Source organism: Ipomoea triloba, chromosome 15 (assembly GCF_003576645.1).
Source record: "Ipomoea triloba cultivar NCNSP0323 chromosome 15, ASM357664v1".
In the NCBI taxonomy this organism is placed as follows: domain Eukaryota; kingdom Viridiplantae; phylum Streptophyta; class Magnoliopsida; order Solanales; family Convolvulaceae; genus Ipomoea; species Ipomoea triloba.
The window spans coordinates 8,579,483-8,599,259 of NC_044930.1; the positions used below are offsets into that span (position 1 = coordinate 8,579,483).

The 19,777-nt window shown below is 34.8% G+C and overlaps 2 protein-coding genes across 2 annotated transcripts in view; one reads left to right on the plus strand and one right to left on the minus strand.

The window, feature by feature from the left end:
• The window catches only part of LOC116006675 (HMG1/2-like protein), a 111,077-nt gene that overhangs the window by 62,093 nt on the left and 29,207 nt on the right, over positions 1 to 19,777 (plus strand). The gene's annotated exons all lie outside the window — the stretch shown is intronic.
• LOC116006671 lies at positions 1,169 to 7,077 on the minus strand. The gene is made up of 11 exons (XM_031247136.1): positions 6,563 to 7,077; positions 5,958 to 6,049; positions 5,616 to 5,809; positions 4,603 to 4,642; positions 4,377 to 4,458; positions 4,152 to 4,229; positions 3,865 to 3,990; positions 2,694 to 2,815; positions 1,917 to 1,956; positions 1,722 to 1,796; positions 1,169 to 1,626 (listed from the first exon to the last, which is right to left on the minus strand). Exons 1-11 carry the CDS (start codon positions 6,856 to 6,858, stop codon positions 1,422 to 1,424), a joined length of 1,350 nt encoding a protein of 449 aa, XP_031102996.1. The 5' UTR covers positions 6,859 to 7,077; the 3' UTR covers positions 1,169 to 1,421.

The window sequence follows — 19,777 nt, forward strand, 5'->3', positions numbered from 1 at the left end:
ACAAAAAATTTCTAATATTAGGGGCACTTTCAGTTTCCAAATTTTCGACCATTCTGTGAATTCAACATCAACCACATGCCCCATGAAAGCTCGGGTCAGAAGATGGTAACCATGTTTTACGGTGTAGACACCTCTAATATCCTCTTTCCAAGACCACGAATCCAAATGATCAGGGGAGACTGGAGTTAGTGAGCTGACAATTGGAAAGGTACAAAGTTATATGTATAGTGTTAAGTCTAGACATACGTTATAGACGTAATACCATTAAATAACTTCTCTCAACGAGTATTATCATTGTTGGTTACGATAGGTCAAAAGATAACATTGTGAATTTGCTAATCAAATGGTTAAATAAAGAATTGATAGAAATGTTATGAGGAATGTACCTAAAGCCCTTGGGATAAAATTTTGTGTATTGACAAGTTGACAACTCAACCTAAAACTGAATATGGTCATTATAACTTGCGGGTGTGGTTGAGTGGAAATGACTCATCCATTTTTAACCAAACATCAAAGGATCGATCATTGATCTTGAGTATAGAGCAATCTTAAATTTTCATGTCAGTTGTCTCACCCTATGATCTGTTTACAATTGAGTGAGAGAATTAGTTACTATATTTTAATATTAAGTGTAGATAATCTAAGTGGAATATGTGATATACTCATTAAAAGAATTACTTATGAGGGAAAAGAGGGTGTTTGAAGCTCAACACCTACGTACTTGAAAGAATTGTTTGTTGAATACTATTGAGTCTTTACTCTCGAAAATCAATTTTCATTCATATACAAAATGGTTGAAAATTTAGCAGTGAATAGATTCAAATTTTCTCAAGTGAAGGATGAATTTTGTATATTCATAAACTCAAAATGATTAATAGATGAATGAGAAATTAATTCTCAAAGTATAACGGAAAAAGAAAAGTGAAAGCATGTGAACTTGAACTAATATAAATATGTTTTCACTTCTAAGATAGGTAAAATATGTTACTATAATACTCTCAATCTCTTGCATGCACATCAAAGGATGGTGCAAATCAAGCTCCAAAATGAGTGTTTTGCCCACAAAAAATCTCCTAAAGATTGTTCTGCCTTTGTATTGTATCTTGTTATCTATGATTCTATTATTATTGGCAGCATAAAATGACTTGAATTAGAACCACAAAATCGGTTGAGCAAAATGCAAACCCTGAACTGCAGAATGCCTTGTTCATCCTACCACAGAATCCAGAAAGTGTGCCAAACCATGTCAACAGATCACAACAATTTAACAAGAACCAAAATCTCGAAAGAATGAAATTAATGAATAACAGATAAGAAAGAAGCATTCTGTTACACAAGCTTAACCAAATTGCAAATGAATATGCTAATACCATTGCAGACAGCCTATTGAAGAAGCTTTGAGAGGTGATACTGGCTAGTCACTAGGGTGAAGAGGGAGGCAATTCATCATTTGGCTGTGATGAAGAGGGAGGCAATTCATCGCTTGGCTCTGATGAAGAGGGAGGTGGTGCTGTTGGTCCGAAATCCATGTTTGGATACACACCGGGGGGCCTTTCTCGAGGTTGGATGGACAATAACTGGTTTGAATCACCTACCACATCTGCCCAACCGTAATGTGGTTCCGCCCTTCAATCACAAGTAACAAAGAAACATAAGAAAGAGGTAAAATTTTCGGATATTTGTTCCTTATACGGTGAAATGCCCACAGGGGCGTCACTCACTCATAGTAAGTTTCTTCATCTACAACAATGTCCCAGCTTTCACCAGTTGTGCTCTTCCCATATTTATGCACTTTGCTGATACATAGAGAAGGCAGTGTTGAATTTCAATATATAGACAAGAAAAATTACTAATTTTTCAGTTCTGTATACAGAAGTTTGGAATGTTGAGCAAGGAGACTCATAATTGTGAATTACCCATTTCCGAAGTGCTCCTCTCCCCATGTTCTTGACCACCCTGAAATAAGAAATGCAAAAAAATGGGATACAAATATCAATTGAGTTTCATCTTGCTAGACAAGAGGGGTCAGTACTGCTTTAGGAATTCAAAGAATACATTAACCAACTCATGTATATCTGTAATATCAACATCTGGCAGTATCTAACAGAATCAGAAAAGGCATAATTGGCTAGAAAACTTCAGGAAATTGATCTTAGTGATTCATGATAACTATTTTGTCCTGAATAATAAGGAGAGCCAAGCCATTAGGCACCCATACATGTAAACTATTCAAATTAAGTCACTGCAGATTAGTCCAAAGTTCTCCAGTGTCCTGAACAATCAGACATTTATTTCTAAGTGTATGCTAAACTATTTCCTATTAAAGATTTGTTATGCAATTTCAAAGTAGGTTAGGTATAAGCACTGTTAGAATAATAATCTAGAGCAATGTGTATCCTAAAGCAATGTGCAGTCTTGAGCATTGTGCTATTCCAAGAGGAGTGTGATAGTCTTGAGCAGTGTGTAGCTCATGACTATATATATGTGTGTGTATCAGNGTGTAGCTCATGACTATATATATGTGTGTGTATCAGTGTATGGAGTAAGAAGAATGCAGTGAAGTAATATACACAGAAATATTAGAGCAAAGCTTCTTCCATTTTTAGTTTCTTAACAAGCACAATATATGAGCCAAAAGCATATTTCTCCATTTCAATGATTTTTGCCAATTAGTAAAGAAGGGTGGAACTTACGGTCACCAATAGGTGATACATGCCAGGTTTCACCTTGCCGTGACCCAATGCCAGCAAAGAACTTTTCTTCCCATTTATCACCCCATTTTGTTCCCAATGCAGTCTCTGCCCACTTATCTGTCCTGAGAGCAAGCAACAAAAACAATAGAATGAGCTCTTCTCAACTTTATAACATCTGTTCAAAAGAATGCTAAAGCAACCAAACCCTCCCAATAGTAGGGGAAATGCATCGAGGGGAACTCCTAATCTTTTCTCAAAGGACAAGTTTGCAGACCACAGGTATGCAAATAGCACAATTTCCCAATTGTCATACTTTCATTAATTGAATTTCATTTCTTTAACAACTGGTACTGACAATATTTTGAATGCATGCAAAATCCAATATTAGAGGGTGTATTTATGGAGATGTGTTAATTTCACTTTTGATCCTTCAACTATATTGGCGTTTCCACTTTTACTCCTTGACTATCAATTTGACCAAATTTTTAGTTTATTGACATTTTTAATTGACCAAATTCAGTCCAAATGTCCAAAATACTCTCACATGCAAAAGGGTGATTTTTGGTCAAATGGCCACAAATGGCATTTCGGACATTTTGGACTTAATTTTGTTGATTTAAAAAGTTGAGGAACTAAATTTGGTCAAACTAACAGTCAAGGATTAAAAGTAGAAATGCCACTATTGTCAAGGACCAAAAATGATATTAATTCTTATGGAGATCATCAGCTTAGTTTCATATCTGTCATGGTCAACATGTTAAACTCAATTTTCATATGAAAGAATGTAGAGGGTGAATTAAAAAGATCAACAGCCAATGTTCACCTCTGAATTCTAGCAGTCATTCACTACTTAACAGCAGGTACAATTCCTATGCTAAATATGAGCTTTAACATGCAAAATTAGAAAGTGTAAGATCAACATACAAAGAATGTAAAATTGAGACTCTTACTACTAGTTATAACGTGCATGTCATTTCAATTGCTAAAGTCTCCAGTTAGTCAAAGAACACCAGGAATGGAGTTTTTCTTTAATCAAGTAAAGAGATTGCGGTACTCTTTTAAGTACCAAGAAGGTACTGCCCAAAGACAAAGATTTACAGCAAAACAAATGCAAATAGTAATTTGTCAAGGAAGAGTTCTGCAAGGTGCCAAGAAAATTTAAATAAAATACCATTTCAGGACAGATCCCCTTCCATCATAATGCTCTCCCCACTTCTCCCACCATGATTGTTCATTTAATCTACCATACTTATGTGCACCTTTCTCTGTCCAACCCTTAGCATCATACTTTTCCCACCTGCATCAAAAATAAATAAATTGCTTCAATTCAATAATGTAAGGCTTCCAAATGGTGGAGGAGTTTGTCTAAGGTTTGAACCTTATTTGGTCAATATAAAAAGGCCAACATTTTGATGTCAACCATGATAATAACGGTTTTGCTATTAAAAATCCTCTTACCAATTTTCATACCATCCAGCATTTTCAGTTCCTGACTTTGCTTGTTTTTGTGCACTCCTCTCTATTCTAGCTAGATTACTACAATTTGAAAAGGCAAAATTAATGTCTGAAAATTATAATAAATGTTGCACTCAAATATACTAGAATTATGATATTTTGCAGCAGAGCATGCCAAGAGAATATAATATACAATATATAGATACAAAAACAAGGATAATAGACAACCTCCACTCATCTTGGTGAAGAACTTCGCGCCAAGTTTCCCACCATGAATCCCCTTCAGCATTTTCCCCAGATTTCTCTACACCTATAAAGTGTTTGTAAAATAAACAAGGATAACCTTAAGATTTCAACAGTTGTAGAAAACACTAGAGCATTATTGATTAGAAAACCTAGAGTCAGGTCCCACAAATAGTACTGAAGGACAAAGTAAAGAAAAGAATGATAGTACCTAGCTCTTTGTATCCACTCCAATCACTTTTCTCCCACCACTGTCAAGGAGATCAACAAATCCAATTAAATGCATCCACCTAGGATGATACTTAATAAGGTTATGAAAACAATAACATAGAAAGTTACTGACGCAATCACCAAATTGAGCATTTTACAAGTCAATCTCAGGGCATCCCTAATGAGGCATGAGGGATATTTCATCTTCCAACTCAGCCAAAATTCTCCACCTCAACCAAACCTGCAAATGTGTGAATACTCTGCAGTATCTGCACATTTGCAGCAGGATTTTATAAAAATAAATAAATGAAAGATGTCCGAAAAAAATGCACATATGAGCCCGGCGGGCACCATGCATTGCATGCACCTGCTGGGTGCATCAGAAGTGGTGGACAACTTCTTTCCTTTTTTTTTTTTTTGTTTAATATATAATATATAATATAAATAATATTCAGCAATGATGTAGAGATAGATGGATATTGGTTGATGATGTAGAGGGGAAATATCCCCACTACATTGTGGACGCCCTCATTTCACTTTTAAGGCTGTTCTGTAGCATAGTAATACTCAGGTTTTATGATTAAGAATACGTTCAAGAAGCAAGCATTGCAAAAAATGCAAGACATCAAGAAGTTTCAGCACTTCTAAAAGAAACAGTTTTTTCACTTACTAGCATCAAGTTAACAGAAAAAATAAATAAATAAAAAGATTTCCATCATTTAGAATCAAGGATAATCCTCCCGTCAAACTTATTGGGATTACTGTAAAGATAGTTGTCTCCATCAAGGCAAAGCTTCTTGAAATTGAAACAGAAAAGTTTCTATATTTGAAATCTAATAATTTGCTAGATTCATGAATGGATGGTATCAAAATAATTTTCGCGAGAAACTGAGGAAAATTAGAGGAGTTTGGTAGACATTTAGTTCAAACAGAAGTTCATCAGTAACATATTGTCTACCTATACTTATGCAATCATAAAGTATTAGAACATATTACTGTGGAAAACTTCAATACCGTTTCTTTCCATTCAGAGGTGCTATCATGGTTCCTACCACCCATCCTTGCCCATCTGCATCTGTAACCATTTTCTCCCAGGTCTTCCCCACTTTCTCGATACCAAGTACTACCGTCTTCGTTAACGCCAGATTCATTAATATTTTCATTTAACAAATCAATGCCCCAATCTTTCTCATTTGCAATACCTGTATCTACAATAAAGGAAGCATAAAGTGGAGACATGTCAGAGACACCAAAACTTATACCAATTGAATTGCAACTAAACGCAACTGTAGAAATCAATTAATAGATCAGAATAATCTGGAGAAAATGTGAAACACTACAAGGAAGCACAAGTACCTCGTTTTGGCGGAGTGTCACGAGATTGAGGGCCTGAATTTCTAGGTGTGCAACGGGAGAAAAACTTTTCTGGTTTTGAAACAAACCGAGATCTGTAACATGCCAACAATCAGTAAGCTAGTTTTTTGATAAATAAAATAAAACAAACAATTGCAATGCTGAGAACAATATAAAGAGAAAGATTTTGCCTCTGAAGCAACTGAACTTCTGAAACTAATTAAACAACTAGCTCAGGGTTTGTGCAAAGGTATAGATAACAGAGTAAGGCTAAACCCTGCGAACTGGTCTCAACACCTTATATTCTAATGTGCATGTCAGAAAGAGAGAAACAATTAAACAATTGTCGAATCTATTGACTTGTTTGAAAATTAGACCACAAACAAAAAAAAAAAAAAAAAAAAAAGTCAATCCGCAGAAGTTTTACAAGGTCAAAATGCTGACACACGCTGAGTTGCTTCAAACTTGACAGAAATGAAACCGAAAATCAAATTGATTGAGAAAAAACTAATCCATCAATTATATATTCAGTGATCATAATTAATTCTCTACTGAACAGCTTACAGTGGTTAAAAATAAAAGAGAGCAAAATTAGATTAGAGACTCACTGAGGAGAAGCAAAAGGCATTGCAGTCGAAGCATGAACACGAACCCTGTTAATCTTGAGGGGATCGAAGCGCCACTCCTCACAGTTGTCTGCACTCTTACCCGACCCGGAACTCCCCCTGATAGGCACCACGGAGTCAGGGCAGCAGCACTGGACACTCCACCGCGCATCTCCGCCAAGCAACCTCCGCTTCCTCCACCGCAATTCCACAAATCCAGAAACCGGCAACGCATCGGCTCTCCTGGCTTTGGTCTTAAACGGCGTGGCCACACCCCTCGAAGTTGCCGCCATTGCCATTCAGGGAAATGCCATGGACTGAATGAACCCTAGCCCACTTCGTTGGCTGTGTAACAGCAGAAAGAGAGTAGAGAGTAGAGAGTAGAGAGAGAGAGGTCGGGAAATATGGAGAGAGAATCGGAGAATCTGTGTCTAACGGCTTACGGTGCGTTTGGTGAGATGGGTTTTGCTCTGAAGAACAAAAAACATATGTTATGTAAATCTCTCTTTCTCTCTCCCCCAGACTCCTCACATTTATTAATCTTCAAAAATTTCACACACATTACACTCTCACATCGGAGGCCAAATGTGGGTCCCGCTCTTCTCTCCATCTGTATCCATTTTGCCACTGTGGATCCGCCACGTTGTGGGTGCTGAATCAGCTTAGCTCACTCACCTGGGCCCACCTCATCCCTCGTCTCAACCTGAAATATATATATAAATAAATATAATATAATGATGAAATTAAAGAAACAAACTATATTCTTGAATTGACTTGAGCACTTTTTCGCATGAGCATTTTAGGAAACGCTTGTGATTTTTTAGGAGATTTTTACTGGTGTGACTAGAAAATAGAATATGAGAAGAGGAAAAAAGAAATAAACTGTCAGCAGAAAATAGAATATGAGAAGAGGAAAAAAGAAATAAACTGTCAGCAGAAAAAATTAATAAAATACTAAGGTTTACGCTCCCTCTGGACGCCCAGTTTGCACATGACGGGCATAAACCACACATTTTTAAATTTTTTTTCTCTCCTTTGGACCTAAAAAAAACCAATCCTACTACAATTTCATTTTCTTCTCTCCTTTGGGCCCACAAAAAACTCATTTCATTTTCTTCTCTCTCCTTTCTCCTCTCTCCTCCAAATCACCCTCTCTCACCTCCATGTCAACCAAAAAACCATTGATATTGATGCTCTTAAAGGGCATGTTTAGTAAATCATCATTTTTTATTTTTCTAAATTAATTTTTTCTAATGAAAATTAGAGTTAGAATTTAAGTTGAAATTTGTTTTTAACGCAAAAAAAAAAAAAGGAAACAAAGCAATTAAGTTATCAAACTATTTAAGAAAGTTTGATTGCACCATCGAGCTTAAAAATGTTTTGTATTAACACTATATGTATGTGTGTGTGTGTGTGTGTGTATATATATACCTCGTTGCGGCATTTCTCGCCCAACTCCGCACCTCGTTGCGGCATGTCTCGGCCAAGTCCGAACCACGTTGCGGCATTTCTCGCCCACCTCCGCAATTATATATATATATATAAAAGTGTAATTAGCACTTTTAAGTTTTAACATATTACTTAATCATTCAAGTGTATATTAAGGCTAATGTGATTTTTTTTTAAATGTCAAATAAACTCTAAAGTCATTAGAATTGTGCAATTGAACCCCTAAGTATTTTTATATATAAATAAATAAATAATCTTTTAAACTAGTAAAAATATTCAATTAAGCACTAATGTAACTTGTTTAGTGAGTTAAAGCGCATGTGAGTTGAGAAATGGATTTTTAATGTTGATGTGGATCTAGTGTTCAATTTGGACTTAAAAAAAAATTACAAACATCAATTGTTCGAAAAAATCAACAAACAAGCAGCCATAGTTGTCATCTACTTGAGGTCCATATGTAGACATATGATCTATGGCAAAGGTTCAATGATCAAAACCCAAAGCTCAAAAGGTCTTTAATTAAATCTGATTTTGCACTATGCGCCAAGTTAAGCAAGCATGCGTAAAATGCAACTCACTTTTAAATCTGAATTTGCACTATGCGCCAAAGTAAGCAGGCATGCGTAAAATGCAGCTCACTTAATTAAAATGCTCAAGCAAAATGTGTTAAATGGACCTCTATGACAAAAGCAGCTATAAATAAAGATTCATAGGTCAAACCTCAAAGTTCCAAAGGTCTTTAATTAAATCTAACTCTGTTCGCACTATGTGCTAACGTAAGCATGTATGCCTAAAATGCAGCTCGCTTATTACCAGCTGGCCATTTGGCCAATGGTCATTAACCAAGTGGCGTGGTTTAGTTGTATAATATGTGACATGCAACTATTTGTCATGTAAACCTAACCTCTTAGATAGCCAAAATTATTGTTGGTCAATAAATGGCTACTTACGAATAGGCAAGTGGCAATTAAAAAAGATATTTAGTCTGTCAAGTACAGTCAAACCATGCCACTTGGCTAGCCAAAATTGTTGTTAGCCCGTAAATGGCTACTTACTAATGTGCATACAACATGAATCTACACATAAATGAATCTATAACTACCACGCTTTCTAATATCTATTACTTCTTAACTCAACTCTATCACCACATCTTTCAACGATGATGACAACACCGAAGCAGGTTAAGTAGCTCCAGAACAAAAATATGATATTTTCAAAATTCACCTGAAAAATAAATTTGAACATCTCAATGAAAAACTATAGTAAAAATCTAATTATTGTGATGATAAGTACAAAAATAGTCTATGTTTGGTAGGTACAAGACATTTCGACTTATATCAATGTAAAGCATCCAGACAAAGAGAAAACCCCTCAAATTCATAAACAAATTAGCATATATGTCACTCAATTTAATATTCTATTTCATTATCTTAATGAGCAAAGTAGATGTAATTTTGTTAAAATGCTTGTTATTGGTGGATTACTTTTTTTTGTTTAAAGAATTTGTTGTGTATAAAATCCTCAAACATCCCCCATTGTGTTGTGCAATGTCATATACAAAATCATTGCTAAAATGATTGCAGACACAATGAAAACAGTGCTAGGATTTGCCATTGATGATATTCAAAGTACCTTCATCTTGGGAGGACTCGTAGATAACCATGTCTTAATTGTTTCTGAAGTTGAAAAAGAGAGGGTTCAACTAGTTGAAGTGCCCTTATGCTTGATATGACTAAAGTATATGATAAAAAAGGAGTGGCACCTCTTTCGAAAAATTTTGATTATTATGAGATTCGATATGAGCTTCATTAATCTTATAAATATGTGCATCACCACTGTTAGGTACAGAGTTTTGGTGAATGGTACCCTAACTAATACAATTGTCCCACCTCATGATTTGAGACAAGGTGACCCATTCTCAGCTTACCTCTTTATTTTGTGTGTAGAGGATATTTCCATTTGATTAACAGAGTGATACATGGTGGATTTTGGTCTTCATATGCACAAGATTTATTTTTCAGGTGCATAAGTTTTATTCTTTAGGTGCATAAGTTTTATTCTTCAAGTGCATAACTTTTGTACTTTAGGTGCACAAGTATTATATTGCTCTTCAGGAGCATAAATTTTGTTCTTCAAGTGCATAAGTTTTGTTCTTCAAGTGCAAAAGTATTGTTCTTCACGTGCACAAGTATGGTATATTTGTGCTTTAGGTGTATTATTATTCTCTGTTTTAACCATCCTGCACTCCTCTTCGCCAAGTTTTTTGAGAAAATTCTCTGTAGCCTAGCCACATGTTTGTCTCAGGAGTAATTGGATGATAAATGGTATACTAGGTCTGGGCCACATGGACCGACCAAGAAAGTAACTGGATCAAGGAAACCCAAGAAGGATAACAGTACCGAGCAACTTAGGGTTTACTAAGGATTGGGCTTAGTATTCATAATTTAATAAGAATTGGACTCATTATTCCTAATGTAGTAGAATTAGGGCTTATTATTCCCAATGTAACAAAGACTCCAATATGAAGTAGTCTAGGATTTCTATTCTTTATGGGGTTCTTAGCTCAAAATATGTATAAAAAGACCCCATATACATGGGGAGAGGGGAAACAATTTTCATTATTCACAAGGTAATTCTGAGCAATACAAAATATTTATTCTCTCTCTAAATTCTCTCATATTATTTGTATATTTTTCTTATATACTCATTATTTTAACACTGATGTTAGACAATCGTTGACTACCCAAAAGTCATAAAACCAACAATTCTCCTTTAACTTGATTGAACCCTTTGAAAACAAGTCGAGACTTGTAACGTTCAATTGATCCATCAAAATTTCTCTTGACTCGGAACACCCACTTGCATCCTATCATATTCATATCCCAATTAGGTGGAACCAGTTTCTAAGTGTTGTTATGTAGTAGGGCATTTAACTCTTGGTCCATCGTTGTTCTCTACTTCTCCATTTAGAGCTCTTCACGACTTGAGAGTAGCAAGTGAGCTCAGAATCTCCTACACAGGCAATCAAACATTTGTTGCCTATAGAGCCATGTGTCATGTAGCGAAATAACATAAGATGTGTTCATTGAGCGGGAGCTAGTGGTTGGCACCATGGGAGGCCTGAGAGGAATAATTGGAGGATACTTGGGTGTGAATCTTGCAGGAGGTAAGGGTATCACAATCATGTACCTTTCTATTAGGGTGGCATGGCCATGACACGGGGGCGGCACATCGTGTCCTCTTGTTGGTAGTGCGGTTGACTCAGGCGCTTACAACAACCCACGGTAATGCATCTCGAGCACGAACAAGAATATGTGGAGAAGTATTTACTACAAAAGAAAAAACATTATCATCAGATCGAACATGGTGTAAATAAAAATCTTTCTAGTATTGAAATTTAAACAACAATATCTTCGAAACAACTCTAGGTAACCAAGAAACACAGATGGGGCAATCAAAACTCTATTTTGTGCTTGTTTACAAAATCTTAATAATTATGAAAGCATTTAATATATATTGACGGAAATTAACAGTGTAAGAATAATTTTGTCGAATAAAAATAATAATACTACATTGGGCTTTCACAATATGACAAAATATATATTATATTAGCCTTAATAATAATGAGTAATTCAAATCTAATTAATCTAAATTGTGATTTCTATCATTCTATTTGAATAAAAATAAAAATAATAATACTAAATTGGGCTTTCACAAAATCCAAGCGCACACATGGGCCATTCTCAATGTTTTTTTCTCAAACTCATTAGCCATGATGCAAAAGTGGGCAAATTATGCTATCACGATTCACTTTACAATGTGGACCATTATTCATTATGTAAGTGTCAATCACAAATAAATGTTTATTTTTAATAGGGAAAATGGTCAAATAAGTCTCTAAACTTTACACCAAGGACTTTGTGGTCCAGTGGCATCAAACCCTTTCTTTTATATGGGAGTTGGTGGGTTCGAGCCTCAGTGAAGTCATACTGCATTGTAATAGAGTTAGTAGTATTCAAAAAAAAAATTTTAACTAAAAATTAATTAGGTACATGTCAAATTGAGGCAATGAAGCCCAAAAACCGGTAAATAAATGACCTGTAATAGTCATTTAAGTTCTGGCGACGGCTCGTCCCCGGTCACCGTCGTTGGTCACCATCATTTCGCCAGAGAAGGAAACCTGATCTCTAGCGGAAGGCGACCAGAAATGTCTCGCCAGGGAATGACCTGTAATAGTCATTTAAGTTCAGGCGTCTCGCCAGGGAATGACCTGTAATAGTCATTTAAGTTCAGGCGGCAGAATCTGGCGACAGCTCGTCCCCGGTCACCGTCGTTGGTCACCATCATTTCGCCAGAGAAGGAAACCTGATCTCTAGCGGAAGGCCGGTCACCGTCGTTGGTCACCATCATTTCGCCAGAGAAGGAAACCTGATCTCTAGCGGAAGGCGACCAGAAATGTCTCGCCAGAGAAGGAAACCTGAGGTCGCCTTCCATGCCAGAGAAGGAAACCTGATCTCTAGCGGAAGGCGACCAGAAATGTCTCGCCAGAGAAGGAAACCTGAGGTCGCCTTCCAAGAGAAGGCGACCAGATCCGTCGTTTTCTCTTGGAGAAGGCAACCAAATTCGGTTGCCTTCTCCTCTGGTCGTCTTCCGCCGTAGATGTTGGTCGTCACCGCTCGTCGAATTCTTTCGCATGAACTTAAATGACCTGTAATAATAGGTTGTTTACCAGTTTTTGAGTTTCATTGTCTCAATTTGACATGTTAAATGGTTTAACTGCATTTTTAAAAAGTTTAAGTGCCTAATTGACTTTTGGTGTAAAGTTTAGGGGCTTATTTGACCATTTTCCCTTTTTAATATACTGATAGTTTATTTTTAATGTAATATAGGATGATTTTTAGGTAGTGTACTAAAAATGAATATGCACTACATTAAAAAAGAACAAGGCTAAAATAGGCCATTGAATAAAAAACAAAAATGTAATTGAACCACCGAACTTAAAAAGTTATAAAAAAAAAAAGAAGTTACAATTAACCCATTGAATATCTTAAAATCGTACAATTGTACCAAATAAAAGATTACCTTGCTTAGTCATCGATTACCTAGATTGTGTGGTGATAATTTGAAGTGTTGTTATTATATAAATTTAAAAATAAAAAATAATAAGTAATGCAAGTATGCAACTACTTAGACTACTTTCGACCGATCTTCGTTTGGAGACATCGGTCTACGATCAGAGAAGTCAGTCTTTATTTAGAGGCATACTAATAGCCTCGAGTACCATGGAAATAAAGATGTTTCTTTGTCTCCATTTTTATAGATGATGATGATCCATGGAAACCTTCATCCCCATTGATCTTTATCTACATATCCACAAAGATGAAGATTATTTTTCATCTCCATGGATTATGGATTAAGCTAAGGTCTTCGTTCAGATCTATGGAGATGAAGAAACGTCTTCATCTCCATGGATTCGGAGATCATCGATCTCCAAACGAAGACTGGTCAAAGGGAGCGAGTGGTTGCCTTCGTTTTTCATTTTTACTTTTTAAATTTTTTAGAATAAAATAAACTTAATTAGCACCATGTGAGCAAGGTAATATGTTATTGGGTACAATTGCACGATTTTAAATTTTTTTTATTTTAATAATTAACAACATCAAATTTCATTAGTTTATATCCAATACCAAAACATCACAAACAAAAGGAGGGTTTTCTTTCCACTCCAAGCAATCAGCATTAACAAGGAACTCCTTAGCAAACTTATTAGCGGATCGCTTTACAAACAAGATAAACACATTATCACAGTAGTTAATCATGCATATCTTTTAAATCAATAAGTGTAAGATCAAATGAAGAGTTATAGCCTATTAATTGAAGCCCTTGAACAACTTGGAGAGCATCCGTTTCAATAATGGCACAGTCAAAATTGCAGTCTTTCAACCAGTTTAGAGCTTCCCTAATAGTCATGTCTTCCGCGTCCTTTACCGCATAACAGCCTCTGATCTCAACGATTTGCAGCTTGAAACACTCCTTGGTCATTCCTAAGAATCCATCCCACACCTGTCTTTCCATTCTCAATGTCAATCACAACGTATGTGTTCAACTTCAACCATGCATCCTGCATTCAGCTTCGTCCAGTGCTCAATATGGGTCGTTGCAACTTGGTCACTGGGGATCCTGCTGTCAGTCACTGCTCTCTATTAATTCTTTGTAGTGATTAACAGCTCTTTCAACAATAATCTGGCTGGTTTGAATTCTCTGGTTGTTCCAAACCTTTTCGTTCTTTGCATACCATAGGTATTACCAGTAGATCATCATCACCACACCAATTTTTATTTTTAATTTAATTTATTTTAAAAAATTTAATTTTATTAGTTGATGGTATATTTAGTATTTAAAATTTTCTAATCATTTTCAAATGTTAATTTGTTCCTTAGGTCAGACGATTTTTAATTTAAGAAATTATATTTTGATTAGTTTATGAAGTTATATTTTATAATTCAAAATTTATTTTATTTTTATTTAAAATTGAAATTATAATTATAAAGTAAAAATTATTAATTATAGAAAAGTGAATAAAATAATAAATGATGTGTAGGAGTCTGAAAGAGTATGTAGGACCCACAAAAAAAGGAGGGGAGAAGAGTTGAAGAGAAAATAGATGAGGAGATTATATGGTGATGTGAAAAAATTAGACCCACAAAATATGGAGATAATTGGAAAAGGGTTGCAGATGCCCTTATATATAGTAACGTTAAGTTTTAAAAGGCTTATGTGCCAAGATTTTATAGGGCAATATTAATTATTTTAAAAAAAATTAAAAATATTTTTTTATTTTATTTGTAAATGTGTAGCTTAAAATCTTATCACAAGTGTTATACATCATATATATTTCTTGGGTCACACTTGTGTGAGACCGTCTCACGGATCCTTATTCGTGAGGCGGGTCGGGTCGGATCAAAGCACCATGCAAATGTCATACTTATATGTGCAAATATCATACTTATATGCTCGAATATAACACTAATCAAAAATAGAATTTTTGCTACTTATAAGAGAAAAAGTAATACATTTTTCATAATAAGTAATGTTGACAAGTGCCCCTTACTTATAAAGGCAAATATAATACTTTTGAGGAAAAATGTAATACTTTTAAATCGAAATGTAAAAGTATTGTATATTCCCTTACAAGTATTATATTTACCCTTATAAGTAACACAAATTTTATTCCTGATTAGTATTATATTTGAGCATACAAGTATGCCATTTATGCATATAAGTGTTACATTCGCATCTTGACCTGACCCGACCCGACCCGTCTCATGGTGAGACGGTCTCACACAAGTTTTTGCCATATTTCTTTGTTGTCTAATTATTACATCATATAATATTTATCATATCTTTTTAAACTTATTATCTCATCTAATATGCTTTTTTTTTTAATCTAAAACATGTTCTCACTTTAAATTAAATATTTAAAATATATTTCATTTTAAATTGTAAATAAAAAAAAAATACTCCAACACTCCTATTGGGGATCAAACCTATAACCTATCACTTAAAAAGGCCACAACTATACCGCTTGACCACAAAGCATTTGGCTTCAATTCATGGGTTAAGACTCTATTTCATACAAATAACCAAAATTAGTATTAATGAATCTCTCTCCCCTAGCTCTCACACACATAAAACTTTAATTGATCACTTCGTACTAGTACCAAAAGTCAAAATAAAAAGTCGTAACGGTCTAGCCTCTGTGTTCAGTTGAGTTACCATGATTTACATTCTCTCAGAAACTTTATTGGGTTGGGGCGTGAGAGTCCTTGGTTGAGAATTTAACCTTTTTCGGAGATATTTTAAAGATAATCATTTAAAAAAACTGAAAATTCAATTTAATTAAGATCAACTACATTCATGTTTCCCAAATGCTACCACCATGATTGTTCAAAAGATAAGTCACACTGAAAGCTATACATCACATTTTCTTTTTTATATTTTCTCTTTTCTGATAAATAATAAGATTTAATAGATTTTATCCCGTTTGAAAAATCCGTTTACCTTATCCAATACTAGATTTTGGTCTTCGACATGACTGTACAAGAAAGCCAAGACTGAGACAATAAATCCACGTGTCATAAAGGGAGAGCTTTTGATGACTTGGCGGATGCATGCTGACGTTGCAAGCCAAACTATGTTGATAAGCTGAAAATATGATGACTTGCGAACCATGCAACAGACACAGATTTCGTGGAGCAAAACACGCCACGTGTACTCTCGGACCAATTGGTTATTGGTACGACTTATGCCATTGGACTAGGAAACACAATCACTTTTCAACAATATAATAATAAAAATTTTGTAGATACGGTGCATTATGGATAAGATTAAAGTCATTTTAGCCGTGAAAGAACAAAATTTTTCATGAACATTTTGAGACTATAGCCACATATTGTCTGAACATTTTACAATGTTTCAACATCACAAATCCACAAAAGTCACCACATGCTTGCAATGGATAATATTTAGTTAGAAAAAATACAACTTTGTATCAAAATTTAAGTCAAGATAAGCATCATAATTTTTTATTTATGAATTAATTAGTCCATTATTACAAATGTTGTATGATTGTATCTAGCTAACTTAAAACCTCTTGCAAGTTGAATTGATGACACATCCATCATAATTTGATAAAAAAAATGATGATTTTAGTTAATTAATTATGCCTAAACTGTATATTCAGTTCATAAATTATTATTTTATACAAAATTTTCCTTTTAATAATGTTGAAAATGATTGTTTCAATGCATTACTTATAAATTTTGTTAAAATTAAACATTTATTTTGATTTGTTAAATTATTAGAGGACAAATGGGACATTTTGTAAAAAAAAATTCATGTATAACAAATTAAGTTTTTCACATTAATGATTTCAAGTGAATGTTGAGTTTGTTGAAATGTTGATGTAAAAGACTTAATATTTAAAAGACTTAGGAATGGTAATATGCCTAAGAATGGTAAGAAATAGTTCGCTCTAGTGGAGTTAGAGAAGTTGCTATCTTTGTGGGGAAGAGCCTAAAAGACTTTTCATAAATGTCAATTCCTGATGAAACCAGCACGGGTTTGATGGAAAACATGTTGATAGCCGAAGAGTTGGCGTATGACAAGGAATTGTTGAAGACAGAGCATGAAAAGTTGGTAACATAAATGACGGACGAGCAAAAAATGTCTATGACTCTGTCATGAATGATATTGATTCCAATGGAGGTGGATTGTTCTTTGTATATGGTTACGAAGGAATATGCAAGACATTCGTGTGGATAACGTTATCGTCAAAGATAAGGAGTCGCGATGATATTGTTCTAAACATTGCTTCGAGTGGAATAGCATCTTTGCTCTTGCCGGGAGGCAAGACGACGCATTCCAGATTTGCTATATCATTCTCTTTAAACGAAGATCCCACGTGCAATATATCGCAAGGTAGTGACCTTGCTGAGCTTATAATAAGGAACAAATTAATTATATGGGACGAGACACCGATGACGCACAAACACTATTTTGAAGCTTTGGACAAAATCATGAGGGATCTATTAAGGTTCGTCTACCGGGTAGTGCTAAAAAGACATTTAGTTGAAAGACTGTAGTTTTGGGCGGTGATTTTAGACAGATCCTTCCCGTTATTTCAAAAGCAACGAGACCAGTAGTTGTTAGAGCCACTATTAATTATTCCTACATCTCGATGAATTGCAAGGTATTAAGACTCACAAAGAACTTGAGACTACGGAGCTTAGCTTCAAAGGAAGATAGACAGACGGTTGATTGGTTTTCAAAATGGATTGCAAACATTGGAGATGAAATTGCATGGGTTGTATACAACGGTTTGTCTTATAAGATTGATATTTTGACACAATTTTTGTTGAAGTGTGAACCTGATCTCATAGCAACTATAGTGGAAAAGACTTTCCCAAGCGCGAGATATAACATGCTTGATGAGTCGCACCTAGAAGGTCGAGCGATTCTTTCTCTGACTTTAGATGTCGTTGATCAAATTAATTAGTACATGTGCAACATGAACACTGCAGAAGGACGAACATATTTAAGTTGTAACTCTTTGTGTAAGGTAGAATCAGACGGTGAAAAACTATCAAAAGTACACACTCCTGAATTCCTAAATAGTTTGAGATTGTCTGGACTCCCTAAGCACTCATTGACATTAAAGGTTGGTGCACCTGTTATGTTATTGCGGAACATAGACTACTCTGATCTCTTGGTCTTTGCAACGATACATGTCTCATCGTCACAAGATTCTAAATAGTTTGAGATTGTCTGGACTCCCTAATCATTCATTGACATTAAAGGTTGGTGCACCTGTTGTGTTATTGTGGAACATAGACCACTCTCTTGGTCTTTACAATGGTATGCGTCTCATCATCACAAGATTGACAGATCACATTGTCGAAGCAAGAAAAGTTAATGGGACACATGAAGGAACCAATTAAAGTTCTTATCTCCCGAATGTCTCTCACTCCTTCTGATACGATATTTCCCTTCAAGTTTCAGCGTAAACAATTCTCGTTGATACTCGCATATGTAATGACTATCAACAAAAGTCAGGGTCACACTAACTCATGTTGAGTTATTGCTAAAAAAAATTGATGTTTAATTACAGTCAATTGTACGTGTCTTTTTCCCGAGTCACCCATCCTGATAGCTTGAAGGTGTTAGCTCTAGACGAGAATGGACAAGATTCTGTTACTACTACCAATGTCGTCTACAAAGAGGTTTCAAGAATGTGTAATTCGAACCGATGATATTATGTTTTTTTCAAAGAGCACATTTGCCCAAGTTATACAAATCCTAAACGCTAATATATAAAATCTCGAAAGTTTCAGCACTAGATGCTTACATCTACACATTAACTATTAATTCAGCAATTATTTGGTCGAATTCAAGTAAGGATAACATCACAAAATATAATCGATCCAAACCATATTTTCAATTTAACTATATAATATTTAATGTTATAATTTATATAATTATATATAGATCAAAATATTCTTAAAATAATATAGCAAATTCATTTCGTGCATCGCACAGGTAAAAATATTAGTAAATAATAAAAACTAAAAAACATTAATATTTAATAACCTAATATTATAAAAGGAGTTACTATAGTAACTATCAAATTCTATTCTCTCACTTTTATTCTATGATGTGACAATTAAATACATGTTTTTTTTTTTATCATTTTCAGAAAAACTGTCAACATCAAAGACGTGTGAGATGAAATTAAATTATGGGTATGTAGAAAATTAAAGTGCACCAAATATTTTTCATATAAAAATACTATCATAATTGAAATATGAAAATGAAATAAATTTAGTGGTGTGGTACTGTGGTTTCCAACAAATATTCCAAAATCTACCGACATTGGGACGAGTTGATAGGGGCACAGAGTGAGTAGGGCAAGAACACGAAAAAAGAGAGATTCTCTACTTTTTCAGGAAATAACATTTCCAATCCCTGTCTAAAATCTGCAAAAAAAATGACAGAGGAAGATACAACAACCATGCATTAGCACACAAAGATATATATGCCACACACTTAGGGACAGCCAATTCAGCTTTGACAAATCAAATATATATAATATAATAATCACAAAATATTGTATCATACCCACACATTTAATTTAAAGGAAATCAACTTCTTTTGCAGGAGAGTCTTCAATTCCATGTCAGCTGCTACAAAGCTTCATCATGATCACATGCC

What these genes read in the sequence shown, in the direction of transcription:
- LOC116006671 (XM_031247136.1), bottom strand. Translation starts at nt 6,858, where the DNA reads ATGGCAATGGCGGCAACTTCGAGGGGTGTGGCCACGCCGTTTAAGACC. An exon ending in TGACACTCCGCCAAAACGAG is followed by an intron (nt 5,810 to 5,957) that starts GTACTTGTGCTT and finishes CCTTTATTGTAG; the next exon opens with ATACAGGTATTGCAAATGAG. An exon ending in GAGTGGATACAAAGAGCTAG is followed by an intron (nt 4,459 to 4,602) that starts GTACTATCATTC and finishes AACACTTTATAG; the next exon opens with GTGTAGAGAAATCTGGGGAA.